Source organism: Mauremys reevesii, linkage group 22, assembly GCF_016161935.1.
Source record: "Mauremys reevesii isolate NIE-2019 linkage group 22, ASM1616193v1, whole genome shotgun sequence".
Lineage (NCBI taxonomy): Eukaryota > Metazoa > Chordata > Testudines > Geoemydidae > Mauremys > Mauremys reevesii.
Window position 1 is genome coordinate 21336472 of NC_052644.1, and position 27117 is coordinate 21363588.

Below are 27117 nucleotides of genomic sequence, written 5' to 3' on the forward strand. Positions count from 1 at the left end.
AGCCCTGCCAGTGCCCCTCACTCCCGACCCGCAGCCCCCCTCGCCCAGGCATGGGCTGCTGGCCCGTTGGAGAAGCAGTTCCCAGAAGCTGATGCCGGCCGGGGCAGGTTCTCCTTCACTTCCTGTCCTGAACAGCCCCCGTGCCCCACCCCCGAGAGGCCGCATCTCAGGGTCGATCCCAGGCTGAATAGGAATCCTCGGGGGGCGGGGAGCAGGGTGGGACATCGGGTCCGGTTTTCTCCATGCTGGGGGGCAGGGGGGCTGGCAGAGAGGAGTGTGGGGGGGTGGCACCTTCCCCTTTGAGCTGCACCCATATGGCTCGGCGGCTTTGCTCCGGCTGTGCCCCCATGTAAACACTCTTAACCAGCTTCAAATCGGTTTAGTGTAAATCTGGTTCCATTTTCCATCTCCTGTTGTAGCCGGGGCGCAGAACCCACGCCAGGGCCTGCGCGGGTGAAGGCGAGAGGGGCCACCCCTCCCCAAGCCATGGGGTGGGCAGACGCTGCCCCACCTGCCTTTCCAGGCCTGTTACCTAGGGAGCGGGGAACCCCCCCACACCCCGGCCTTGCCCCAGGCCACAGCGGGAGTGGTGCTGCTGCAGGCTAAACCCGTTTGATCTGGTGCCAGTTTGAACCTGAGTTTGAACCAGGTTTCAATCTGGTTTAGCGGCTTCCCTTGTAGGGCGGGTGGGGGGCTGGAGAGGGGGCGTGTCCTTAACAGGAGCTGGCTGAGGCCGGGTTATGGAAAAGTGAGGTGGGCCGACTATGCCGGTTCAAACCGGCTTTCAGCCCCCCGGAAGGGGGCTCGGGGGCAGAGGGGCAAAGGGGTTGACGTTCACACCGGGTAAGAAATCGTTGTCGGTGGCTCATGGCTGCTGTGAAACGTGTTTACACTTGGAGTGGGTTTCACTCCGGTTTAACAAAACTGATTTTGACCTGGTCTGCACCCGCCCACGGTGCATCGGTTTGGCAGGGACTCTCGTTCCCGGCCTAGGTGGAGCCGCTTTGGGGACCGGCGATGTGATGCGTCACCCTCCCACGACCCCAGGCTCCTGATTTGGCCTTGGGATCGTCCCCAGCTCAGCCCAGGGCCCCCGGCTGCTCGGGGGGAGCCGATCCCCTTTGTATAAATCATTCACTGGACCCCGGGCCGGGCGTGTGCTGAGCCGGGAGCTGGACGACCCGAGTTCCAGTCCCGGGTAGGAATCCGGCAGCCGACGGATCTGAACCTGGCCTGAATTGCTAGGCTATTCGCTCGCTCCCCCAAACCGACACCCCCCCAGCCGGCTAGTGACTCAAATCCCACTGGATGTGGGGCAGAGCTGTGCTTTCCCCACCCAGAAATCGTTGCGGCTACAAAACCGGGGGAAGCGCGTCTACACTTGGGAGCGGGGAGGAGGTTTCACTCTGGTTTAACAACGCAGATTTCGACCTAGTTTACACGTGCCCGTTTGCCGTGGCCCAGCCCAGGAGAGGGACCATTAAGCTCGGGAGCCTTCGGTTTTCAGGCGCCCGCAAAGGAGACGCGTCGAACCCGACAACGAGGCGAAGCAAGAAAAGACGCGGCCAGAGCCCACTGTTATTCCTCTGCCTTCTGAGCGTTTACCGGGGCTGGGAGGGGGGTTAAATGGCTTATAACGTGCGGACGGTTTGGTTCCCAGCAGCCGCCGTCATTCAGAAACCGGCAGCTCCCCCCGCCCGTCACTTTGCGCAACCGTGAAAACGGAAAGAAACGGCGGCCCCGGGCGGCCGAGCAGAAAGCGGCATCGCCCCCCCACCCCACCCCCCCGGAGGCGCGAGGAGGATGAAGCAGGCCGGGGCCGCAGCGAAGTCGCTTCCTTTCCTTGGCTCCACCGCGGAGGCCGGGAAAGCGCCGGTTCCCTCCCTGCCTGGCTCCGGAGCTGGGGGCGAGCGGAGACGCGGCCCCAGGTTTCGGGGGGCCGGGAGAGTTTCGCCCCGCGGGAGAAGAAAGCCCCCCCCCAGGACCGGCGTGAGGGTGCGAACTGGCTTCGATCCAGCGGGGGGGCGTCCACACGCCCGGGGACCCGAGCCTCCCACCTCGCTTCGCCGCAGCAGGGGGCAAACCTCGGGGGGGGGGGGCCATGAAAGCAGTTTGGGAAGAAGCCAGCCAAGGTCTGGGGCGGATGGAACTGGGGCGCGGGGGGTCGTGGGGCAGGGGAACGAGGGGAGGCAAGCGGAGGAGGGGTAACGAATCCACCTATCCACTCCCTCCCCATTCAATAAATTAAATTAAAATCTTGTCTCCCCCCCCACACACCCTGGCCAGCCAGCCAGCCGCCCCCCCCTCCCCTCCCCCGGCTCAGTTTTTTTTCCTCTGTGGATTTTTTGTGGGGTTTCTTGTCAGTTGCAGTTTCCTTTTCGTTCTTCTGTGTCGGGGGGGTGGGGGGGTTGTTTGTTTTCATTATTTACAGGTTCACAGTATGGCCTGCTCGGACGGCGGCACCGGGTCAGCCGTTGGGGGGGCAATTCCCCTGCGGCCCCCCCGCAAAGCCCTGTCGGGGCGAGGTCCCGTCCGTGTCTTTCTTCCTCTGCTTCCTGCCCCGGCGCCGGCCGCAGGGGGCCGCGGGGGCCAGGGCCAGAGCGGGGGGCCGGGCTCCCCGGGGGTCACGGCTGCTGCGGGGGCTGGGGGGCCTGCGTCCCGTTGGACGACACGAGTTTCTTTTCCTTGCACGAGCCGCGGCGAGGCTGCTCCGCGACGTCGGGGTCGGAGCGCCGGGAATTCGGGGCCACGCGGGTGGGGGTGCCCGGCGGGCGGGGCTGCTGCCCGTTCTTCTCGTCTGGGGGGGGACGGGGGGACATGGATTAGGAGAGGGGTGCCCCTCACTCCCGACCCGCAGCCCCCGCTAGCCCAGCCCTGCCCCCCACAGCCCTGCCGGTGCCCCTCACTCCCGACCCGCAGCCCCGGCGAGCCCAGCCCTGCCCCCCGCCCTGCCGGTGCCCCTCACTCCCGACCCGCAGCCCCAGCTAGCCCCGCCCTGCCCCCCACAGCCCTGCCGGTGCCCCTCACTCCCGACCCGCAGCCCCTGCTAGCCCAGCCCAGCCCCCCACAGCCCTGCCGGTGCCCCTCACTCCCGACCCGCAGCCCTGGGCTCCCCCAGCCCTGCCGGTGCCCCTCACTCCCGACCCGCAGCCCCTGCTAGCCCAGCCCTGGGCTCCCCCCAGCCCTGCCGGTGCCCCTCACTCCCGACCCGCAGCCCTGGGCTCCCCCCAGCCCTGCCCCGCCCCAGCCCTGCCCGTGCCCCTCACTCCCGACCCGCAGCCCCCCCCCCACGGGGCCCCGGAGCGGAGAGGCCGTGGGGCCGCACTCACCGGCCAGGGCCTGCACCGAGGGCTGGTCGTGGGAACTGAGCAGCTGAGCCTGGATCGTCTCCACGACCCGCTTGAATCGGCGGCTGGGACCTGGGGGGAGGTGAGAGATTAAGGGGGGGGGGCTCCCCGGGTCCTGTGTTCTGGGAGACATGGGGGGGAGGGTCCCCGGGCAATGGCTGAGGGTGATGGGGGGCCGGGGGACAGGGGGGCCTGGGGGAATGAGGTGGGGAGTCAGGGGAAGGGTCCCGGGGGCTGGGAACGGGGCCCCTGGGCAGGGAACGGGGTCCCGGGGGAGTGGAGGCCCCAGGGGAAGGAAACAGGGCCCCACGGGCAGGGATCGGGGGAGCGGGGCCAGGATCGGGAGCGGGGCCAGGAGGGGGGCGGGGTCACCAGGTCCCCAGGGCGGAGGAGCGGGGCCTGGGGGCCCGGGGGCAGGGAGCGGGGGAGCGGGGTCCCCAGGGGCAGGGAACGGGGAGCGGGTCCCGGGGCAGGGAACGGAGGAGCGGGGCCTGGGGGCCCGGGGGCAGGGAGCGGGGGAGCGGGGTCCCCAGGGGCAGGGAACGGGGGAGCGGGGGCCGGGGGCAGGGAACGGGCCCCACGGGCCGGGGACGGGCCCCGGGGCCCCACCTGAGATGAGGGTGAAGCTGACGGAGAAGACCCCGCTGTCCTTGGGGGCGGCCCCCCCCTCGGAGGCGCTGATGTCCACCTGGAACCGGACGGGTTTCTGGAAGACGGCCGGGCCCCCCGACGCCCGGTACTCGGCCCGGAAGCTCGTCTGGGACAGGACGCTGTGACTCAGGCTGGGGATCTGGGGGGCGGACGCGGCGCGTCAGGATCCCCACGGCCGTTCCCCCCCCCCCCGCGGCCCAGCCCCCTCCCCTCAGAGCCCCCAGCCCCCCTGCCCCGCCCCTGTCCATTGTGCCCCCAAACCCGGCCCCTCTCCCCGGCCCAGCCCCGTCCCTCCTGCCCCAGCCCAGCCCCCCTGCCCCACCTGCCCCAGCCCCCCTGCCCCAGCCCCTGTCCATCGTGCCCCCAAACCCGGCCCCGCTGCCCCGCCTGGCCCAGCCCCAGCCCCGGCCCTCCTGCCCCAGCCCCCGCTCCCCAGCCCAGCCCCGTCCCTCCTGCCCCAGCCCAGCCCCAGCCCAGGCCCTCCTGCCCCAGCCCCCGCTCCCAGCCCAGCCCCCGCCCCTCCTGCCCCCAGCCCCCGTCCCAGCCCCCTCCCTCCTGCCCCAGCCCCATCCCTCCTGCCCCCAGCCCCCGCTCCTGTCCCAGCCCTCGCTCCTGCCCCCCAGCCCCTGTCCCAGCCCCTCCCTCCTGCCCCAGCCCCATCCCTCCTGCCCCCAGCCCCCGCTCCCCATCCCAGCCCCTGTCCCTCCCGCCCCAGCCCCCGCTCCCGTCCCAGCCCCAGCCCTCCTGCCCCCAGCCCCGCTCCCCATCCCAGCCCCAGCCCTCTTGCCCCCAGCCCCCACTCCCCATCCCAGCCCCGTCCCTCCTGCCCCACGGCCCCCGCTCCCCATCCCAGCCCCCAGGCTCCTTTCCTCCTGCCAGTCAGCCCGGCCCCTGACCCAGCCCCCGCCCTGCCTGGCCCCGCCCGCCCCGCACCGAGAGGAAGGCGTGGACGATGTCGGCCTTGACCGAGCTGAGCGGCTTGTCCCGGATCACCACGAAGATCAGCTCCTCCTTCTCCAGCGAGATGAAATTCCCGAACCAGGATTTCTTCGCCAGCCTGGGGGAGACGGGGTCAGGAGAGCCGGGGGCAGAGCCGGTGGAGCAGGGCTGGGCGGGGTGGGGAGTTGGGGGGGCAGGACAGGGGGCAGACGGGGCAGGAGATCTGGGGCAGAGCCGGGGGAGCGGGACAAGGGGCAGAGCCGGGAGCAGGGCTGGGTGGGGGCAGACAGGGGCAGGCGAGCTGAGGGGGCAGGGCTGGGGGCAGACAGGGGCAGGAGATTCGAGGGCCGGGCCGAGGGGTGAGTCCATAGGCCCGGGGGTTGGTGGGTGCCAGGGGCAGAGACAGGGGAACGGCAGGTGTTGGGGGGCGGAGGGGGCAGAGGAGGGCGTGGGGGGGCAGCAGGTGGGGGCGGGGATGGGGCGGCAGTAGGGGGCAGGGACTCAGGGGGGCTCAGGGGGGGCCGGTCCCCCCATACTCACTCTGGGAGGACTCCGGCGTCAGGCTGGACATCTCCTCCGGGTGGGGACTGTGGGGGGAGGGGGGGTTAGAGCGGCAGAAAGAGCCACAAGCCCCCCCACCCCTGAGCCCCCCACCCCAATACTGATTCCTGCCCCGACCCTCCCATCCCGCTCTGTTCCTGGCTCCCCACCCCAATGTCCCCAGCCCCCGCTGCCCCGTCCCCCACAGCCCCCGATCCCCGCAGCCCCGCTGCCCCCGTCCCCACAGCCCCGATCCCCGCAGCCCCCGCTGCCCCGTCCCCACAGCCCCCGATCCCGCAGCCCCGCTGCCCCCATCCCCACAGCCCCGATCCCGCAGCCCCGCTGCCCCCGTCCCCACAGCCCCGATCCCGCAGCCCCGCTGCCCCCGTCCCCACAGCCCCCGATCCCGCAGCCCCCGCTGCCCCGTCCCCATCCCCGATCCCCGCAGCCCCCGCTGCCCCCGTCCCCACAACCCCGATCCCGCAGCCCCCGCTGCCCCCGTCCCCACAACCCCGATCCCCAGCCCCCGCTGCCCCTGTCCCCACAACCCCCGATCCCGCAGCCCCCGCTGCCCCGTCCCCACAACCCCCGATCCCCGCAGCCCCCGCTGCCCCTGTCCCCACAACCCCGATCCTTGCAGCCCCCGCTGCCCCGTCCCCACAGCCCCGGATCCCCAGCCCCTTGTGGCCCCCAATCCCTGCAGCCCCCACTGCCCCTGATCCCTGCAGCCCCCACTGCCCCCACTCTCCGCTGCCCCCCGATCCCTGCAATCCCCCACTGCCCCCCGATCCCCGCAGCCCCCCGCTGCCCCCGCTCTCCGCAGCCCCCGATCCCCCCCAGTCCCCCCGCAGCCCCCCAGCCCCTCACCTTGCAGTTTCCGGCGGTGGAAGCGGGGCGACCCCAGGACGCTGTTCGTGCGGGAGCTGTGACGCGGGGTCCAGGCCAGGCGGGCGGCGCCGGGGCGGGAGGGGTCCCCGGGTGCCCGAGGGCTGTCCTTGGGCGTGTGGACGGGGTGCCCAGCGGGGTGGGAGGGGCTGCCCGGGGAGGGTGGGGGTGACCTGCGGCACCGCGGCGGGGGGGGGCTTAGTCGGGGGGAAGCGGAAGCGGGTGGGGGAGCCGGGGGGCGGGGAGGCGGCGGGGGGCAGCGGGAAGGGGGCCGAGTGCCGGCTCTGGTGCAGCCCCCGCCCCCCGGGCCGCCCGCCCTTGGCCGGCTGCGTCTGGGTCTTGGGGGGCAGGGGGGGCTCCGGCGTCGGGGGTGGGGAGGAAAAGACAGGGCTCTGGGGGGGGGAGGAGGGACAGAGAGACGCCCCCCCGGGGGGGCGGGGGCGGTGGGGGGGGAGAGCCGTGAGATGGGGTGAGCGTGAGGCGCGGCGATGACCCCCCAGCCCTGATCTACGCCCCATTGCCCCCACCTCTCCGCTCCCAGCCCCCAACTACCCTCCCCAGCCCCCATCTACACCCCCATTCCCCTCACCGCCTCTCCTCCCCAGCTCCCAACTACCCCTCCCAGCCCCGATCTACGCCCCATTCCCCCACCGCATCTCCCTCCCCAGCCCCCATTACCCCTCCTCAGCCCCATCTACATCCCCATTACCACCCGCCACCTCTCCCCTCCCCCAGCCCCCAACTACCCCTCCCCAGCCCCGATCTACACCCCCATTGCCCCCACCTCTCCTCCCCAGCCCCCAACTACCCTCCCCAGCCCCCAATCTACACCCCATTGCCCCCACCTCTCCTCCCCAGCCCCCAACTACCCCTCCCAGCCCCCAATCTACGCCCCCATTGCCCCCACCTCTCCCCTCCCCAGCCCCCATTACCCCTCCTCAGCCCCGATCTACACCCCCATTGCCCCCACCTCTCCCTCCTCAGCCCCCATCTACACCCCCATTACCACCCGCCACCTCTCCTCCCCAGCCCCCAACTACCCCCAGCCCCCGATCTACGCCCACCCATTGCCCCCGCCAGCTCTCCCCTCCCCAGTCCTCCAGCTACCCCCAACCCCAATATATGACCCTGTTGCCCCACCAGCCCTCCTTCCCCAGCCCCAACTACCCCGGGCCCTGATCTACGTCACCCCACCAACCCTCCTCGCCTAGCCCCCAACTCCCCAGCCACTGCCCCCAACCAGCCCCCTCCCAGCCCCTGAACATCCCACTGCTCACCTCACAACCCCATCTACCCCCAATCTCCCAGCCCCATAATCCCCCTCCCCAGCCCCCATCTATCCTCCTCCCCCAGCCAGACCCCAAGCCCCTGATCTAGCTCCTCCCTCCACCCCCCCAGCTCCCTGCCCCAGGGGCGTCTCTGTCCCCCTCCCCAGATTTTGCCTTTCTGCACCAAGGCCAAATGAGGTGGAATGAGGCTGCAGGATCTGTGACACCCCCACCCCCGCCAAGAGTCCCCTGGACTGTGCCCCCTTCCTGCCCCCGTCCCCACAGCGACCCCCACCCTGTCCCTGCCCCATTGATCCACCCCCAGCCCTGCCCTCATAACCGCCCCCCCCCCCGCATGGGGCCCGTCACACACTCACCCTGGGGCTGCTCAGCGGGCTCGACGATAGGCCAGTGGAGGCACCGCTGACGGAGCGAGACCTGGGTGAGGGGCACAGGGGGGGTCAGGGAGAGAGACAGGCCCAGCTCCAGGGTTGCCCCCCGAAGGGGCAGGATGGGGCCTAGGCCACGCAGGGCCGGGGATGGCAGCAGGGACACAGACAGGGAATCCCCCTCAGCAGTACAGGGGCTCTGACACACAGCATGGTGCTTGCAGAGCAATTGGGGGGTGGTCTGAGGGGGGGGCAGGGGAGAGAGGGCAGCGTCCCCTCGTGCCAGGCCCTTGAGCTCTCGCCCCCCACCCCCCTCACCTCTGGCTGTGCTGGGCCATCTCGATGGCCCGTCGGGCCGGGACCGGGGAGCCCCCGTCGGTGACGCTCAGGACCTCCATGGATTTCCGCTCGGGCCGGCGCTTCCCGTGGCGGTTCAGCATCGGCGAGTCGACCCGCTTCCGGGGGGGATCTGCCACGGAACGGGGGGGGGGGTGAGTGTGGGACGGGGCCCCTCTGGGCTGGGTATCCGGGGGCGGAGATGCGGCTGGCTCTGGGGGGGGAGCAGCGCTGGGGTCTAGAGGGGTCTGGGAGGGAGCGGCACAGGGGCCGAGGGGGCTCAGCGGGGAGCAGCCCTGGGAATGAGGCTGGCTCTGGGGGGGAGCGACCCAAGGAGGCTCTGGGGGGGAGCGGTGCTGGGGCCGAGGGGGCTCTGGGAGCGGTGCTGGGGCCGAGGGGCTCGGGGAGCGACCAGGGGCTCGGGGAGCGGTGCTGGGGCCGAGGGGCTCGGGGAGCGGTGCTGGGGCCGAGGGGCTCTGGGAGCAACCCGAGGGGCTCTGGGAAGCGACCCGAGGGGCTGGGAGCGGTGCTGGGGCCGAGGGGCTCGGGAGCGGCCTGAGGGGCTCGGGAGCGGTGCTGGGGCCGAGGGGCTCTGTGGGAGGCGGCTGGGGCTCGGGGCGGTGCTGGGGCCGAGGCTCTGGGGAGCGGCCGAGGGGCTCGGGAGCGGTGCTGGGGCCGAGGGCTCGGGAGCGGCACGGGAGAGCTGGCCCCGGGCGGGCTCCGGTGGGGGTCTCACCGGCGTCGTTGCGGGGCAGGTCCTCGTCCTCACAGCTGGGGTACCGCTCCTTGCGATCCAGCAGCAGGTAATAGATCATCTTCTCCTGGTTCTCCCTGGGGCGGGAGGGGTTCAGAGCCGGGGCTGGCACCACCCCACCCCCTTCCTGCCATTAACTCCCTCCCCAACTCCCCTGATCACCCCCTCGCCTGCTCCTGCTCCACTCCTTCCTCAGCCCCTTCCCCCACTGCCCCCAGCCTCTCCCCAGCCTCTCTGGCCTCCTGCCCCCCCTCCCCCACACCCGTGTCCCCCCATGTCTGTCTGTCCCCCACCACTGCCGTGCCCCTCCCCCCACCAGTCTCACTCCTCCCCCTGCTGCATCCCCCCATCTCACTCACCAGCCCCCCCGCACCAGCCCCCACCAGTCTCTCTTCCCCCCTCCCCTCCTGCCCACTCAGTACCCCTGAGCCTGCTGCCCCCGTACCCCTCAGACTGCCGCCCCTCCCCGCACCTCTTGGCCTGCTGCCCCCTGTACCCCTCGGCCTGCAGCCCTCCCCGCACCCCTCAGGCCTGCAGCCCCTCCCTGCACCCCTGACCTGCCCCCTCCCCACACCCCTCGGCCTGCCCCATACCCCTCAGACTGCTGCCTCCCCACCCCTCGCCCCCGTACCCCTCGGCCTGCAGCCCCTCCCTGTACCCCTCGGCCTGCCCCTGTACCCCTGCCCTCCCACACCCCTCGCCCCCGTACCCCTCAGCCTGCAGCCCCTCCCTGTACCCCTCGGCCTGTCACCCCTCCCCGTACCCCTCGGCCTGCCGCCCTCCCCACACCTCGCCCCGTACCCCTCGGCCTGCCCCCTCCCCACACCCTCGCCCCCGCACCCCTCGGCCTGCAGCCCCTCCCCTGTACCCCTCGGCCTGTCACCCCTCCCCCCGTACCCCTCGGCCTGCCCCCTCCCCACCCCTCGCCCCCGCACCCCTCGGCCTGCCACCCCTCCCCCGCACCCCTGGGCCCCCCGTACCCCTCGGCCTGCAGCTCCTGCTGGAGCCGCGCCTTGTCGCGGAAGCAGCCCAGCGAGGACATGCTCTCCAGCACGTCGGGGTCCAGCTCGCTCACCGACTGGATGCGCCGGATCGACACCTTCCGCGGCACCGGCTGCTCCGGCTCCGGCTCGTTCCTGCCCCCCCTGCGGGGAACAGCCCCACTGCAGCTACCGGCGGGGGGGGGGGGATCCCGGCGGGGGGGGGCGTTGAGCCGGGTTCTCATAAGAAATGTTCAGCTGTTGGAGTTAAACCCACCCCCAAGAGCTGCCGGGCTCCAACCAGAGAGGCCAGGATACCGGGGCAGATGGGCCCTGGGGGCCGGACACCAGGGTGATGGGTCCAGGGGCGGGACAGGGGGCCGGACACCGGGGTGATGGGCGCAGGGGCGGGACAGGGGGCCGGACACCAGGGTGATGGGCCCAGGGGCGGGGAAGGGGGCCGGACACCTGGGTGATGGGCGCAGGGGCGGGACAGGGGCCGGACACCGGGGTGATGGGCCCAGGGGCGGGACAGGGGGCCGGACACCTGGGTGATGGGCCCAGGGGCGGGACCGGGGGCCGGACACCGGGGGGATGGGCCCAGGGGGCGGGACAGGGGGCCGGACACCAGCGTGTTGGGCCCAGGGGGCGGGACAGGGGGCCGGACACCAGCGTGTTGGGCCCAGAGGGCGGGACAGGGGGCCGGACACCAGGGTGATGGGCCCAGGGGCGGGACAGGGGGCCGGACACCAGGGTGATGGGCGCAGGGGGCGGGACAGGGGGCCGGACCCCGGGGTGATGGGCCCTGGGGGCGGGACCGGGGGCCGGACACCGGGGTGATGGGCGCAGGGGGCGGGACAGGGGGCCGGACACCGGGGTGATGGGCGCAGGGGCGGGACAGGGGGCCGGACACCAGGGTGATGGGCGCAGGGGCGGGGCAGGGGCCGGACACCGGGGTGATGGGCGCAGGGGCGGGACAGGGGGCCGGACACCTGGGTGCTGGGCCCTGGGGGCGGGACAGGGGGCCGGACACCGGGGTGATGGGCGCAGGGGGCGGGACAGGGGGCCGGACACCGGGGTGATGGGCGCAGGGGGGGGACAGGGGCCGGACACCGGGGTGATGGGCGAGGGGCGGGACAGGGGCCGGACACCGGGTGATGGGCGCAGGGGCGGGACAGGGGCCGGACACCGGGTGATGGGCCCAGGGGCGGGACAGGGGCCGGACACGGGGTGATGGGCCCAGGGGCCGGACACCGGGGTGATGGGCGCAGGGGGCGGGACAGGGGGTCGGACACCAGGGTGATGGGCCCAGGGGGCGGGACAGGGGGCCGGACACCGGGGTGATGGGCGCGGGGGGCGGGCCCGGGGGCCGGACACCGGGGTGCTGGGCGCAGGGGCGAGGCAGGGGGCCGGACACCGGGGTGATGGGCGCTGGGGACGGGACAGGGGGCCGGACACCGGGGTGATGGGCGCAGGGGGCGTGACAGGGGCCGGACACCGGGTGATGGGCGCAGGGGCGGGGCAGGGGGCCGGACCCCGGGGTGATGGGCGCAGGGGCGAGGCAGGGGGCCGGACACCGGGGTGATGGGCGCAGGGGCGGGACAGGGGGCCGGACACCGGGGGGATGGGCCCAGGGGCGGGACAGGGGGCCGGACACCGGGGTGATGGGCCCAGGGGGCGGGACAGGGGGCCGGACACCGGGGTGATGGGCGCAGCGGCGGGACAGGGGGCCGGACACCAGGGTGATGGGCCCAGGGGGCGGGACAGGGGGCCGGACACCTGGGTGATGGGCCCAGGGGGCGGGACAGGGGGCCGGACACCAGGGTGATGGGGACAGGGGGCCGGACACCAGGGTGATGGGCAGGGCAGGGGGCAGCTGCATGTGATACTCACAGGAACCAGGGATGCTTCTGGATCTGCTCCAGCTATGGGGAGAGGAGACAGCAGTTGAATTAGCCGGTCCTGCCTGGCCCCGGCCCGAGCCCTACAGCTCCCGCCAGCCAGCTCCCCCCAGCCAGTGCCCCCCAGCCCCACAGCTCCCCCCAGCCAGTGCCCCCCAGCCCCACAGCTCCCCCCAGCCAGTGCCCCCCACACCCCCGAGCCGGACTCACGCTGAGCCGTTTCTCCGGCTCCACCTCGATCATGCCGCGCAGGAGGCTCTGGCAGTCGGGGGGGATGAAGTGGGGCATGTGGAAGACCCCCCGCTTCACCTTCTCCAGCAGCTGTCGCAGGTTGTCGTCGTCGAAGGGCAGCGCCCCCTGCAGGCCGGCGGGCGAGAGACGCTCTCAGCGGGTGGGGGTGACCCTGAGATCCCTCCAGGGGACAGGAGCCCCCCAGCCCTGGAGGTCCAGGGGGGACCAGGAATACAGGGGCTCCAGGGGGATGGGGAGTACAGGGGGGTCTGGGGGATGGGGCCCCAGAAATGGCGGTCCGGGGTAGGATGGGGATTTGGGAGTGGGAGTTTGGGGGATGGGGTACAGCAGTGGGGGCGCAGGGATGGGGCACAGGGAGATGGGAGATGGGGCACAGGGGAGCAGGGAGGGGGTTACAGGGGTATGGGAGATGACGGGGGCACAGGGGGATGGCGTGCAGGGTGGAGCACAGGGGGCGCAGGGATGGGGGCACAGGGGATGCCATGCAGGGTGGAGCACAGGGGCACAGGGGATGGGGAGGGATGGGGGCACAGGGGATGCCATGCAGGGTGGAGCACAGGGGCAGGGATGGGGCACAGGGGATGGCGTGCAGGGTGGAAGCACAGGGGCGCAGGGAGGGGGGCACAGGGGAGGCGCAGGCAGGGTGGAAGCACAGGGGACAGGAAGATGGGGATGGGGCCCAGGATTGGGGTACAGGGGATGGGAGATGACGGGGCACAGGGGATGGCGTGCAGGGTGGAAGCACAGGGGACAGGAAGATGGGGATGGGGCCCAGGATTGGGGTACAGGGGAATGGGAGATGACGGGGGCACAGGGGGATGGCGTGCAGGGTGGAAGCACAGGGGGCGCAGGGACGGGGGCACAGGGGGAGCAGGGTGGAAGCACAGGGGGACAGGAAGATGGGGGGATGGGGCCCAGGATTGGGGTACAGTGGGATGGGGGTCCGGGGAATAGGGTGCATGAGGAGTGCCATAGATATACGCAGGGCAGCTGTACTGAATCCCCTTCCCTGTAAGGGGTTAATCAGTTCCCTTAACCTAGTTGGCACCTGACCAAAAGGACCAATGGAGGAAAAGATACTTTCAAATTGGGGGGGGGGGTTGTTTGCGGTCTGTTCCCTCCCTGGACAGAGAGAGGGTCCAGGCAGGAAACACGTCTCCCGAAAACAGACCTGAACGGAGCATCTAAGATTACAAGGATTGTCAGCAGGGGCCAGGAAACGCGGTAGCGTCTCTCTTGTTTTAGCTGGTGAATGTTCCCTGCGCCAAGAGGACATTTCAGTCCTGATTTGTGCCGGTGAAGCAGAGCCGGCGGGGAATCCTCTGGGTTTCAAATCTTCCTATTTGCCCTGCAACGTTCCCGCCCAGCCTGATTTGGCAGCTGCGATTCTTGTACTTTTTTTACAAATAAAATTCTTCTTTTAAGAACCTGATTGATTTTCAGTGTCCTAACACCCCAGGGGTTTGCTCGGTGCTCACCTGGAGTTTTATTCTCAAGCCTCCCCAGGAAAGGGGGTGTAGGGGCTTGGGGGGATATTTGGGGGGGATACGGATTCCAAGTGACCCTTTTCCTGAATTTCTGGCTGAATCACTGGGTGGTGGCAGCGATACCGTCCAAGGACAAGGAAGGGTTTGTGCCTGGGGGAAGGTTTAACCTGAACTGGTAGCAATAAGCTGAGGGGTCTTTCATGCAGGTCCCCACATCTGTACCCCAGAGTTCAGAGTGGGGAGGGAACCCTGACAGGGGCTGAGCCACAGGAGGAGTGGGGGTACAGGGGAGCAGGGGATGGGGGCACAGGGGTTGGGGTGCAGACGGATGGGGAAGGGAAATGGGAGTACAGGGGGACAGGGGTCTGGGGCACAGGGGAGCAGGGGTCTGGGGGGACAGGGGGATGGGGCGCAGGGCACAGGGGAAGCGGGGCACAGGTGGAGGAGGGGGGTGGGGCACAGGGGATGGGGTCTGGGGTGCAGGGAGCAGGGGTCTGGGGGATGGGGTCCATGGAGCCCATGGGACGGGGCACAGAGGCGCAGGGAAGTGGAGGTCCATGGGACAGGGGTGCAGGGGAGCAGGGGTCTGGGGTGACGGGGACAAGGGTCCTTGGGGCAGGGGAGCGAGTCTGGGGACAGGGGACAGGGGTCCATGGGACAGGGGCAGGGGAGCGGGGTCTGGGGGACAGGGGAACGGGGTCCATGGGACGGGGGCAGGGGAGCGGGGTCTGGGGGGACAGGGGACGGAGGTCCATGGGATGGGGGCAGGGGAGCGGGGTCTGGGGACAGGGGAACAGGGGTCCATGGGACGGGGGCAGGGGAGCGGAGGTCTGGGGGACGGGGGACGGAGGTCCATGGGACGGGGCAGGGGAGCGGGGTCTGGGGGACGGGGGACGGGGTCCATGGGACGGGGGCAGGGGAGCGGGGTCTGGGGGACGGGGTCCATGGGACGGGGGCAGGGGAGCGGGGTCTGGGGGACGGGGACGGGGGCAGGGGAGCGGGGTCTGGGGGTCTGGGGGATGGGGGCAGGGGAGCGGGGTCTGGGGGACAGGGGACGGGGTCCATGGGACGGGGGCAGGGGAGCGGGGTCTGGGGTCCATGGGACAGGGGCAGGGGAGCGGGGTCTGGGGGACGGGGTCCGTGGGACGGGGCAGGGGAGCGGGGTCTGGGGGACGGGGACGGGGGCAGGGAGGCGGGGTCTGGGGTCTGGGGACGGGGTCCATGGGACAGGGGCAGGGGAGCGGGGTCTGGGGTCCATAGGACGGGGGCAGGGGAGCGGGGTCTGGGGGACGGGGTCCGGGGGCGGGGGGCAGGGGAGCGGGGTCTGGGGGACGGGGTCCGTGGGACGGGGGCAGGGGAGCAGGGGTCTGGGGGACGGGGGACGGGGTCCGTGGGACGGGGGCAGGGGAGCGGGGGTCTGGGGGGACGGGGTCCGGGGGACAGGGGGGCAGGGGGAGCGGGGGTCTGGGGGGACGGGGGGATGGGGGTCCATGGGACGGGGGGCAGGGGGAGCGGGGGTCTGGGGGGACGGGGGGACGGGGGTCCATGGACGGGGCAGGGGAGCGGGGTCTGGGGGACGGGGTCCGGGGACGGGGCGGGAGCAGGACACTCACCACCAGCAGGGCGAAGAGAATGACCCCGCAGCTCCACATGTCGGCCCGGCGCCCGTCGTATTTCTCACCCTGCGCGGCACAGACACAGAGTTGGGACTGGGGGGGGCTCCCCGCGGACACCCCCAGCCCCCCCCGAGGCAGACGCCCCTCCCCAGGGCACAGACTCCGCCCCCAGCCCCCTCGAGGCAGACGCCCCTCCCCAGGGCACAGACTCCGCCCCCAGCCCCCCCCCCGAGGCAGACGCCCCTCCCCAGGGCACAGACTCCGCCCCAGCCCCTCAGGCAGACGCCCCTCCCAGGGCACAGACTCCGCCCCAGCCCCCAGGCAGACGCCCCTCCCAGGGCACAGACTCCGCCCCAGCCCCCAGGCAGACGCCCCTCCCAGGGCACAGACTCCGCCCCAGCCCCCAGGCAGATGCCCTCCCAGGGCACAGACTCCGCCCCCTACCCCGCCCCTCCCTGGGGACCAAGCCCCCAAACAAGTGGGACCACAGGCCCCCAGGATGAGGGGGAGGGGCCAGGCTAGGAACAGAGGGGGGAGGGAGGGACCCACAGCCTGGCCCCCTCCCCAGGGAAAAGCCCCTCCCTCAGCCCCACCCCCCATGAGGGAACCCCCCACCGCCACCCCCGGCCGCGCTCAGCACCCAGCCACCTTCAACAGTGTCTGTCCCCCCACCCATCCACACCCACCTAGATACCAGGCTACCTGGGTCGTGGGGCTGGCATGTGGGGCAGGGAGGGGCAGGACACAGGGGTCAATGGACCATGGGAATAGCATATGGGGCAGGGAAGGGGTGGGATATGGGGGCAATGGGCCGTGGGGCTGGTGTGTGGGGCAGGGCGGGAGCGGGATATGGGGTCGATGGGCCGCGGGGCTGGTGTGTGGGGCAGGGCGGGAGCGGGATATGGGGTCGATGGGCCGTGGGGCTGGTGTGTGGGGCAGGGAGGAGGCGGGATATGGGGGCTGACGGGCCGTGGGTCAGGGAGGCGGCGGGATACCAGGGTCGACGGACTGTGGGCCTGGCGTGTGGGGCAGGGAGGGGGTGGGATATGGGGGTCAATGGGCCGTGGGGCTGGCATTGAAGCAGGGAGGGGGTGGGATAGCAGAGTCAATGGGCCGTGGGTCAGGGAGGGGCAGGATATGGTGGTTGACAGGCCGTGGGTCAGGCAGCTGGTGGGATACCAGGGTCAATGAGCTGTGGGACTGGCATGTGGGGCAGGGAGAGGGCAGGGTATGAGGGTTGACGGGCCGTGGATCAGGGAGCTGGCGGGAAACCAGGGTCGATGGGCCGTGGGGCTGGCGTGTGGGTCAGGGAGGGGGCGGGACACCAGGGTCGATGGGCCATGGGGCTGGTGTGTGGGGCAGAGAGGGGGCGGGACACCAGGGTCAATGGGCCATGGGTCAGGGAGGGGCAGGATATGAGGGTTGACGGGCCGTGGGTCAGGGAGGGGGCAGGATACCAGGGTCGATGGGCCGTGGGGCTGGCGCGTGGGGCAGGGAGAGGGCGGGATATGGGAGTTTATGGGCCGTGGGGCGGGGCGGGGGGTTGACGGGCTGTGGGGCTGGCGTGTGGGTCAGGGAGGGGGCGGGACACCGGGGTCGATGGGCCATGGGTCAGGGAGGGGCAGGATATGAGGGTTGACGGGCCGTGGGTCAGGGAGGGGGCGGGATACCAGGGTCGATGGGCCATGGGGCTGGCGCGTGGGGCAGGGAGAGGGCGGGATATGGGAGTTTATGGGCCGTGGGTTGGGGCGGGGGGTTGACGGGCCGAGGGGCTGGCGCGTGGGGCAGGGCGGGGGTGGGACTCCGTGACTTACCTTGATCACCTCGGGACATGCATAGTGGGGAGAGCTGGGGGGCAGCAATGGGGGGAAGAAGAGAGAGAGACAGACAGAGGGAGAGACGGAGTGAAAAGGAGGCTCAGTCCCGGGGGGCGGCTGAGTCACACAGGCCCCGCCCCCTCACCCCACACCTCCCCATGGGTGCCCAGCCCCACCCCCAGCCGGAGCAGGGAGGGGCGGCCCCCAAGGGAGACAGCGCCTCCGGCAGGCCCTCCTCCCTGCCGGCCAGTCCTCCGAGGCCCCCGCGGCTCTCCGCCCCCCCGGCCCCCCGCCCCATGGGGCTCACCCACAGCTGGTCTCCAGCAGGCTGGCCCCGACCTGCAGGGACGCCATCCCGAAGTCTGCGATGCGGATGTTGTTCTTCTCGTCCAGCAGCAGGTTCTCTGGCTTGAGGTCACGGTGGCTGCAATGGGGCAGAGGGAGGGTTAGAGACCCCCGAGGGGCTAAGAACAGGCCCTGCCCCCAGTGCAAACAGGAGTGACTCTGGATTGACCCCATGGGGCTGAGATCAGAAACCTATCTCCATTAGAAACAGGAGTGACTCCAGATTGAGCCCAGTGGTCAGAGATCAGAACCGGCTCTGCACCCAGTGCAAACAGGAGTGACTCCAGATTGACCCTGGAGGGGCTGAGATCAGAAACCTATCCCCAGTACAAACAGGAGTGACCCCAGGGAGCTGAGATCAGAACCGGCCTTGCCCCCAGTGCAAACAGGAGTGACTCCAGATTGACCCTTGAGGAGTTGAGATCATAACCCTATCCCCGTTGGAAACAGGAGTGACTCCAGATGGAGCCCAGGGGTTAGAGATCAGAACTGGCCCTGCCCCCAGTGCAAACAGGAGTGATTTCAGATTGACCCCATGGGGCAGAGATCAGAACTTGGCCCTGCCCCCACTGCAGTCGGGGTGACTCCAGATTGACCCAGGGGGCTGAGATCAGACCAACCCCGCCCCCAGTGCAAACAGGGGTGACTCCAAATCAATCCGGGGGAGGGGGAGCTCAGCTCAGAACCTGGCCTGGCCCCCAAACCCATCACTCGTGGCGAGGGGGGAAACGAGAGGATAAAAGCCATACTACTGCTCCCAGCGAGGGGAGCGCTGCCTGAGCTGGAGTGGGGAGAACGGCGGGGTGGGGGGGCCGGGGGGGCTCACCAGATGGAGTAGCTGTGGCAGAAGTCCAGGGCGGAGACAATCTGCCGGAAGAACTTGCGAGCCTCTTTGGGGGTCAGGCGCCCCTTCTTCACCAGGTAGTCGAAGAGCTCCCCACCCGAGACGTGCTCCAGCACCAGGTACCTGGGGGCGGGGGTGATGGGGAGGGGATCGGGGAGTCAGGGCCGGGAGGAGGAGGGACTCCGGGGAGGGATTAGGGGCAGGGGAAGTGAGATCCGGCCGGGGGGAAGGGGCAGAAGGGGAGGGGGGTTAAGTGGGGAGGAGGGAATGGTGGGGGGGAAAGGTCACGACCTATCAGAGCTCTCCCTTGATACCCCCCCCCGCGACCAGCTGGGTCAGTGACCCCCCCGTGCGCTGCAGGGAGCGGGGCGGGGGCCCAGCAGGGGGCGCTCTCCCCCAGCAGGCAGGGCCGGCCCCATTGCCCCATTGCTGCTGGGGGGGGGGCTGCTGTGCCAGGTTTCACCCCCCCCCCCATGTCACATCAGCCCGTTATGTCACAGCCCAGCACTGACAAAGGCAGCTTGTGTGGGCATGTGGGGGGGGGGGGGGAGCCAGCTGTCACTGCCTGGCATCTAACACACCCTGCTCCTAACACACAGATACACACACGGAGCAGGGCCCCGCCCCTCCAGCAGGGGGCAGCAGGGACACACACACACACACACACACACACACACGGAGCAGGGCCCCGCCCCTCCAGCAGGGGGCAGCACGGACACACACACACACACACACACACACACACACACTCTGGAGCCCTGGGACCAGCGGGTTCCACACTGGCTCTCGCTCACGGAGCCCTGTCAGAGAATCTGCCCCCCCCCGGACTGAGCCATCAGGGCTCCCTTGTTCCAGACGTGACACCACCCATCCGCCGGGAACACAAACACGCCCATTCCAGAGCCACGCTCTAGAACCTCAAACCAGCGGCCACCCCAGGTCTAGATCCATGAGCTAGAACGTCGTGTTGGGGGGGGATCATCACAGAGCAAATCCGCCAGAAAAGCAAACACGGCCACGGCCGCGTGAGGCTCTAGAACAACCACGCAAACTCAGCTGCATTCTGGAGCCAGGATCGGGAACATCAACGCCCAGCAGGTTCTAGACACGCAAGCTAGAGCGTCACAGCACCCGTTCCCTGGACAAGCAAACACACCCCTTCCAAACTGAACATCAAAGCAACAAGCCTGCCCCAGCTCTAGGACCATGATCTAGTCCCTCGCAGCAAGTTTTGGACCATGAGTCTAGACCACTCGATTCAGGAAAAGCATCACGGCAGAGTCACCCTCCAGAATACCAAACACACCCGTTGCTCAGCGCTGCTCTAGAACAGCTAAGCAAGGTCCTGCCCTGGTCCTAGATCCATGACCTAGAACCCGCGAGCGAAGGTGCTTATTACCGAACTGCCGTCTAGAAAAACCCACCCACCCACTGGAGAGCGATGCTCTAGAATAGCAAAGCAGGGAGAGAGGCCCTTATTCTAGAGCCAAACTCCAGAGCTTTGCATACAGGACGGCCTCCCTACAGAACCTCCTACCAGACAAGCCAGTGCGGCCAATTCCAGGGGGGCGATCTAGAACACAGAAACACTGTCTAGAACCCCACTCATGCGAGTAAAGTGTTGATCTAGAACATCAGCCAATGGTCCCTCCCACTCTAGAACTGTGCTCTAGAACATCCCCCCCAGCCCGCATTCCAGAGCAGTTGCCTTTTAGAAGCAAAAGCAGAGACTCGAAGGCTCTGATTGGCTGGCTCACCATCTCCCCGGCCAATTGGAAACCCTTAGAAGCAACGGCATAGATTGGAGGGCTCCAATTGGGCGGCTGACAATCTCCTCAGCCAATCAAGGATGGCCTGGGGTTAACAGAGATCACAGGACGGCCCCAGCCTGGGAGGCAGCCAGTGTCCCTGCCCCAAAGCTAAGCAGGGTCAGGGTGTGTGTGTGTGTTGGGATGGGAGACCTCAACTGGTGGCTCGGGGGGGCGGGGAATGGGGCGCGGGGCCTGTCCCCTCTAGGGGGCACCGGCTCCCACCCGGCCCCAGGGCAGGGACTGGCTGGCTCAGGGGGGTGGGGAATGGGGTGTGGGGCCTTTCCCCTCTAGGGGGCACCAGCTCCCCGGGGGGCAGGGAATGGGGCGCGGGGCCTGTCCCCTCTAGGGGGCGCCGGCTCCCACCTGGCCCCAGGGCAGGGACTGGGGGGGTGATGCGCAGGGAGCGTCTATAAATACCTACAAATATTTCTTATTCTCGTAGACGTCGTGCAGTTTCAGCACATGCGGGTGCTCGATCAGCTTCAGGATGGCGATTTCCCGCTCCACCTGCAGGGGGCGACACAGAGAGGGGGGATGGGGAAGGGAATCGGGGTGGGGCAGAGGAACGGGGGCCGGGCTGGGGGCGCCCAAGCCCGTGTTCCAAACTCAGCCGGGCTCCCCCCTGTGCCTGGGGGGGCTGGGGCGGATCACGGGGAATTTGGATTTGGGAAAGGGGGGGCCTGCAGAGCCCCCCCCCCAGCACTGAGCCCCTCCCTGAGCCCCCGGCACCCCCAGGCTCTCACCTTCATCAGCACCGACTCCGACAGCTTCTCCCGGTTCACGATCTTGATGGCCACTTTCTGCCCCGTGATGCAGTGAACGCCCAGCTTCACCAGCCCTGCGGGCGGGGAGAGGGGTCAGCCCGGTGCCCCACACACCCGCCGCAGCATGGCACCCACAGCACCCCACACACCCACCGCAGCCCAGCACCCCCCGCTGGCCCTGCCCCACAGCACCCCACACACCCACCGCAGCCCAGCACCCCCCGCTGGCCCTGCCCCACAGCGCCCCACACACCTGCTGCAGCCCAGCGCCCCCTGCTGGCCCTCCGCCCTGCAGTGCAGCGCCCTAGTGAACCACAATGTTTCTGTCAATCCGGGTGCTGCACAGAGGCCCCCCCACCCCGACCGCGATTGGGGCCCTTTGCGCCTGGGCTGTGGTGTCAGGGGTGAGCTCTTGCGGCTTTTAAAGTGAAACTGACCAGAGATGGCAAATGAAACTGACGTGGGGGCGGAATTTAACTCTCCCCGATTCTGTGTATTTGTCCATCTCCTCCCACCCACCCGTCCCTGGCATTGCCCTCTGCCCGGCCCCAAATGCTCCAACTTCCAAGAGGGAGCCCTGGCCCTCCCCCAGGCCAGTGATGGGGGCCCGTTGGGATCCGGGGGGCAGAGGGTCCCAGAGAATCCCCGGCACCCAGAATCGGGGAGACCCCTGGATCGTCCAAACCGTTCAGTTAATGTGTGTGTGTCCGTCCCGTCCCTGCCGCCCCAGTGCACCCCCCAACCCCACGTGGATTTCTGGCAGCCCACGTGAACAGACGTTTTGCTACGTGGGGGGGGGTGGCCACTTTCGGCTGGCCCGTCTCTCAGCGCACTTCTCCGCGCTACCGTGTCCTCTGGCCAGCATCTCCCCTTGTGCCCGGAGAAACGGCCGGAAACTCAACCAGCAAAAGGACAAATTTGCCCATTCCAAGGCCTGTCGGGATAACCCCGTACAGCAGAGAGCCGCCCCGGAATCATTCCCAGAGCAGATCCCTCAGAGACATGGCGCCCGAGAATCCCCCCCGGCCCTTGGCCAGCCGGTCCGAGGGTTAATCCCCCTCCACGTGCGCCCCCTTCCCGGGCTGGGTTCGTCTCACTCCAACATCCAGCCGTCGGGTCGGGTTTGATCTTCCTCTGCCCGCCTGAGAAGCCCGTGATGAAATATTCGTTCCCCACGTCGGTCCCTAGAGCCGGGGGTCGAGTCCCCCTGGAGCCGTCTCGGCGACACGGCTGGAGCTCCTGGCGTCTCTCGCCCTCCAGCAGGTTTTCTAACCCCTCAGTCGTCCCCCTGGCTCTTCTCCGGCCCCTCTGCCGTTTCGCCGCATCCTCCTGGAACTGCAGGCCCCAGAGCTGGGCGCAGGATTCGCCCCCGGGCCAGATCCAGAGGCCGACCCACCTCTCTGCTCCCACGCGGGGATCCCCGGTTGATGCGTCCAAGAGTCCCGTTAGCCCTTCGGTCCCAGCACCGCCCGGGGAGCTCAGGCACTTCCCCGTTCACCGGCGCATTTTCAGATCCATCAGTTAGCCAGTTTTTAATCCATCGAACGTGGGCTGGGCTCATTTTCAAGCGTCCTCGGATTGTGATCCCAAAGCTGCCCGGGTGTCTCGGGCTGTGACCTCCCCGCTGTTCCCTTTCTCAGCTGGGCCTGCCGCCGCCCCCACAATGGAAGCGAGGGGCACGTTTGTACCAGGGAGCGGGGTGAAGGAGGGACCGGCTTCCTCGGGCGAGGGGCACATCCTCCAGCACGGGGACACTCGTCCACTAAGTTTCTCCAAAAGATCTGCTCTGGTTCGGCCAGGATTGACTCCAGGACGGCAGGGGTAGAACCAGGATCAAACTATCCTACAAGGGCTGAAGTGGAGTGAGAGAGGGGGCGGCCAGTGACAGCGGGGGCTGGGTTCGAAGCCCCATCATCTCGCCTGAGCAAAACCGGACGCTCCCGAGTCCGGAGGCCAAATTCCCCAAGGGACTGGAGCACAGAGCCCTGGGGACCCCCTTTCTCTGGGTCCGGGCATACCGAGTCTTTGGTACCCAATGGGAAGATGTCGGGACGGGGGGTGGGGGGGAGAAGAAGCTCCCCCCACCAAGGCCGGGACCCCAGGTGAACCCTCGTCCTCTGTACAAGGCCCATCGCAGGCGAGCCCGCGCCGCAGGGCTGCACATCTGTCGGGCCAGGGGACCCCCCCCAGCCCCACCCGCGGGTCTGTGGGTCTCGGTATGGTGTTGTTCCCAGCGTTCGCCCCTCACCTCCTGTCTCCTTCCGTCCTCCCCAGCTCCCCTCCAGCCAAACGAGTGTGGCCCCCGTCAGTGCACGGACGTGCAGCAAAGGGGCGGCCTCCCCCTCTAAGAACTCACAATCTAACTAGACTGAGGGAGGATGGGGAAACCGAGGCAGAGAATGATTCAAGGACTCGCCCTGGGACACCCACAGAGTCACCCGGAGATTCCTGAGCCCACCCCCTGCACCCCAGCCCATCCCCCCTCTCGCTCGCTGCCCTGGGCAGGTGCTACCGCTAGAAGGGGAAACTGAGTCAGAGAGCGACGCGGCCCCTGGGATTACAGCTCAAGTGTCCCCAGCTCCGGACCCACGACCCTGCCCCCTCTGCCCCACCTCCTTCTGACCCACCCCCGGAGTAAACAAAAACCATTTCCGTAGGCCCTACACAAACCCAACTCCCCCGGCATGGATTCCCATGCTGTGTTGCATGGGAGCGGGGGAGGGGGCAGTTCGTGGGGGGCAAAGAGACAGAGCTCCCCCGACTTAGGGGGCCGAGATGGGACCCCCGTCCCCAGCAGATCTCCAGACAGACGTGTCCGCCTGTCCATCCGTCCGGCAAGTTTAACCCCTCCAGTGGCCTGGACGGGGGGGAGGGTGGTTCTATCTCACAGGCTGGATTCCCCCCCCCCCCATACAACCACTGCATTAAACCAGCTCCCCTCCATCCTCAGCCCAAGAATCCACCCCCCCACCCCTCCGACACACATTAGATCCACTGTCAGCTCTGCCCCCACCCCGTGTGAGCCAGGCAAGGCCTGGAGATTTGCAGCAATGTCCCTCCTCCAGAGGATTTCCTTGAGCTCCCCCGCGCCAGACATCCGCGCGGTTCCCACAGCCCGCACTGCAGCAAATCCTCCCCCCCCACAACCTCTCAGTGCACAAATATAACCCCCCCCACACACACACACACAGAGCGACAAGGGCATGAGAGAGCCAGGGAGGGGGGTCGCCCCACAGCCGAGTGACCTCTGGTGTTTCTAACCCCCCCACCAGCACAAGGGGATGGGGTAGAGGGTGGGTTTCCTGGGGTGCTGGTTAGGAGCCTAACGGAGATCTGGGCTGGGCGCCTCCGCCCCCTTCACTCCCTGCAGCAGAACAGACCCCCAAACACCTGCCCTCTGCCTAGAGATTTTCCCTCAAGACCCGTGTCTGTCCATCCAGCCCCCCCATCCCACCCCAAGGCCCAGGTGTGAAAGTGACCAGCCCCCCCCCCCGGACAGAGGTGAAACAGACACACAAAGGCTCCCCTGCCAGCCGGGATCCCCATCGCTCCTGGGGCTGCTCCCCATCCCCCCACCCTCGCCATGCACAGAGCTCCTGGGAAACTGACTCTCCCCACCACTTCTCAGGGCTACCCAGGAAAGGTACAGCCCCCCCCCCCCAGCTCCCATGGGTGTCCTGACCCCCCAGCCCCGTCGCCCCATGGACCCCCCCTGCCCCAGCTCCTATGGGTGCACTGACCCCCCAGCGCCATTGCACCAGGGACCCCGCCCCAGCTCCTATGGGTGCACTGACCCTCCAGCCCCGTTGCCCCATGGACCCCCTGCCCCAGCTCCCATGGGTGTCCTGACCCCCAGCCCCATCGCACCAGGGACCCCGCCCCAGCTCCCATGGGTGCACTGACCCCAACCCCATCACCCCAGGGACCCCCTCCCCAGCTCCCATGGGTGCCCTGACCCCCAGCCCCATCGCCCCAGGGACCCCCGCCCCAGCTCCCATGGCTGCCCTGACCCCCAGCCCCATCGCCCCAGGGACCCCCGCCCCAGCTCCCATGGGTGCCCTGACCCCCAGCCCCATCGCACCCGGGACCCCCCATTCCATGACCCCACAGATCCACTGACCTCGCCCCAGACCCCTCAAATCTATCAACCTCTCGACACTAAACTGCTGGCACCATTGACCCCCAACTTGCCTGGGGGGAGATGAACCCCCCTCACCCTGCCCACCCACTGGTGTGTCCCTCCGACCACAGGCTGGCCTGGTCCAGCCGCAGGCGGGCAGGGGGGGGGGATTCTCCTGGGGGCCTTTACGCCGAGCCCATCCCCCGGGCGTCTGGGCAGGTGATCTCAGCTGGGAAGTGCAAGCCTATGTGGGGGGGATGAAATATCTTGTAGAGCCCATCCCCCCGGTATCAGGGCGGGGGTCTACCCCAGGCAATGGGGGGGAAGGACGGTGTATTGGGCCCATCCCCCCGGTTTCAGGGTGGGGGATCTACCCCAGGCAATGGGGGGGAAGGACGGTGTATTGGGGCCCATCCCCCCAGTATCGGGGCGGGGATCTACCCCAGGCAATGGGGGGGAAGGACGGTGTATTGGGGCCCATCCCCCCGGTATCGGGGCGGGGATCTACCCCAGGCAATGGGGGGGGGACTGTGTATTGGGGCCCATCCCCGGTATCGGGCAGGGGATCTACCCCAGGCAATGGGGGGGGACTGTGTATTGGGGCCCATCCCGGTATCGGGCAGGATCTACCCCAGGGAATGGGGGGGAGGAGGGTGTATTGGGGCCCATCCCCCCGTTGTCGGGGCGGGGATCTACCCCAGGCAATGGGGGGGGACTGTGTATTGGGGCCCATCCCCCCGGTATCGGGGCAGGGGATCTACCCCAGGCAATGGGGGGGGACTGTGTATTGGGGCCCATCCCCCCGGTATCGGGGCAGGGGATCTACCCCAGGCAATGGGGGGGGACTGTGTATTGGGGCCCATCCCGGTGTCGGGCAGGATCTACCCCAGGCACTGGGGGGGCTGTGTATTGGGGCCCATCCCCCCGGTGTCGGGGCGGGGATCTACCCCAGGCAATGGGGGGGGACGAGGGTGTATTGGGGCCCATCCCCCCGGTATCGGGGCGGGGATCTACCCCAGGCAATGGGGGGGGACTGTGTATTGGGGCCCATCCCCCCGGTATCGGGGCAGGGGATCTACCCCAGGCAATGGGGGGGAGGAGGGTGTATTGGGGCCCATCCCCCCGGTGTCGGGGCGGGGATCTACCCCAGGCAATGGGGGGGGCTGTGTATTGGGGCCCATCCCCCCGGTATCGGGGCAGGGGATCTACCCCAGGCAATGGGGGGGGGCGGTGTATTGGGGCCCATCCCCCCGGTGTCGGGGCGGGGATCTACCCCAGGGACCGCAGGGGAGCGGGGGGGCCGGTGCCGCAGACTCACCCGTCTGGCCTTTGCCCAGGGTCTTCTCCAGCCGGTAGGGCCCCACGTACTGGGCGTGCTGGGGGGCCGGGCCCGGGGGGGGCCCCCCAGGCTCCTTGCCGCCGGACATGACGGCCGGGCCCCCTTTGTCCGCCACCTCCCCCCCCCCACCCCGCCTCGATTCCCCTCCCTGGGCAGGAACAATAGACGGAGGCCCCGGCCCCTCAGCCCCGCATGCCGGCGGCTTTGGGGGGCCCGGGGGGCGGGGCGGCGGGAGCGGGGAGGGGGGGGGCGGGGCGGGGAGGGAGGCTCACCGCCCGGGTACCAGCATGATGGAGGGGGCCCTTCCCCCCCCTCCAGCCAGGGATGCTGCGGCGGCTGCTGGAGGATGCTCGTCCCTGGCTCCCCCCCCAGGCTGCCTCCTCCTCCTCCCCCCCCCCCCCGCATCAGCATCCGGGCACCGGCGGGGTGAACCCGGCCCGCCGCGCGGGGGGGCGCAAAGGGGGGGCGGGGTGATGGGGGGCGCAGGAGGGGGGGGACACAGGATCCGGGTGTCTGGCTGGGTGAGTTTGGGGTTGTGGTGTGTGTAGCTGGGGCTGTGAGTGTGCGATGGTCATTGTGTGATTGTGGGGTGGTTCATTGGGGCTGTGAGTGTGTGACGGTCATTGTGTGGTTGCGGGGATTGTGGGGTGTGTAACTGGGTCAGTGACGGTATGGCTGGGTAACTGTGTGATTGTGGTTGTGACTGTCTGAGTGGCATGTGTGTAATTCTGT

At 69.2% G+C, this 27117-nt stretch overlaps 1 protein-coding gene across 1 annotated transcript; it reads right to left on the reverse strand.

Moving 5' to 3' along the window:
• Positions 1-1681: 1681 nt before the first annotated feature.
• On the reverse strand, positions 1682-26502 carry BRSK1 (BR serine/threonine kinase 1). Its single transcript, XM_039510005.1, has 19 exons — positions 26365-26502; positions 20906-21000; positions 20584-20669; positions 18334-18474; positions 17470-17586; positions 17160-17193; positions 15343-15411; positions 12201-12347; positions 11983-12014; positions 10090-10254; positions 9092-9186; positions 8338-8488; positions 8000-8068; positions 6338-6535; positions 5474-5524; positions 4932-5055; positions 3957-4137; positions 3330-3419; positions 1682-2797 (listed from the first exon to the last, which is right to left on the reverse strand). Exons 1-19 carry the CDS (start codon positions 26471-26473, stop codon positions 2625-2627), a joined length of 2127 nt encoding a protein of 708 aa, XP_039365939.1. The 5' UTR covers positions 26474-26502; the 3' UTR covers positions 1682-2624.
• Positions 26503-27117: the final 615 nt, after the last annotated feature.

Bases quoted from the DNA above. Each gene is read 5' to 3' on its own strand.
- BRSK1 (XM_039510005.1), bottom strand. From the start codon at position 26,473: ATGTCCGGCGGCAAGGAGCCTGGGGGGCCCCCCCCGGGCCCGGCCCCC. The intron at 17,194-17,469 runs GTGAGCCCCATG...GCTGCCCCCCAG, and splicing joins CTGCTGGAGACCAGCTGTGG to CTCTCCCCACTATGCATGTC. The intron at 12,348-15,342 runs GTGAGTGTCCTG...GCCGGCCTGCAG, and splicing joins TTCTCTTCGCCCTGCTGGTG to GGGGCGCTGCCCTTCGACGA.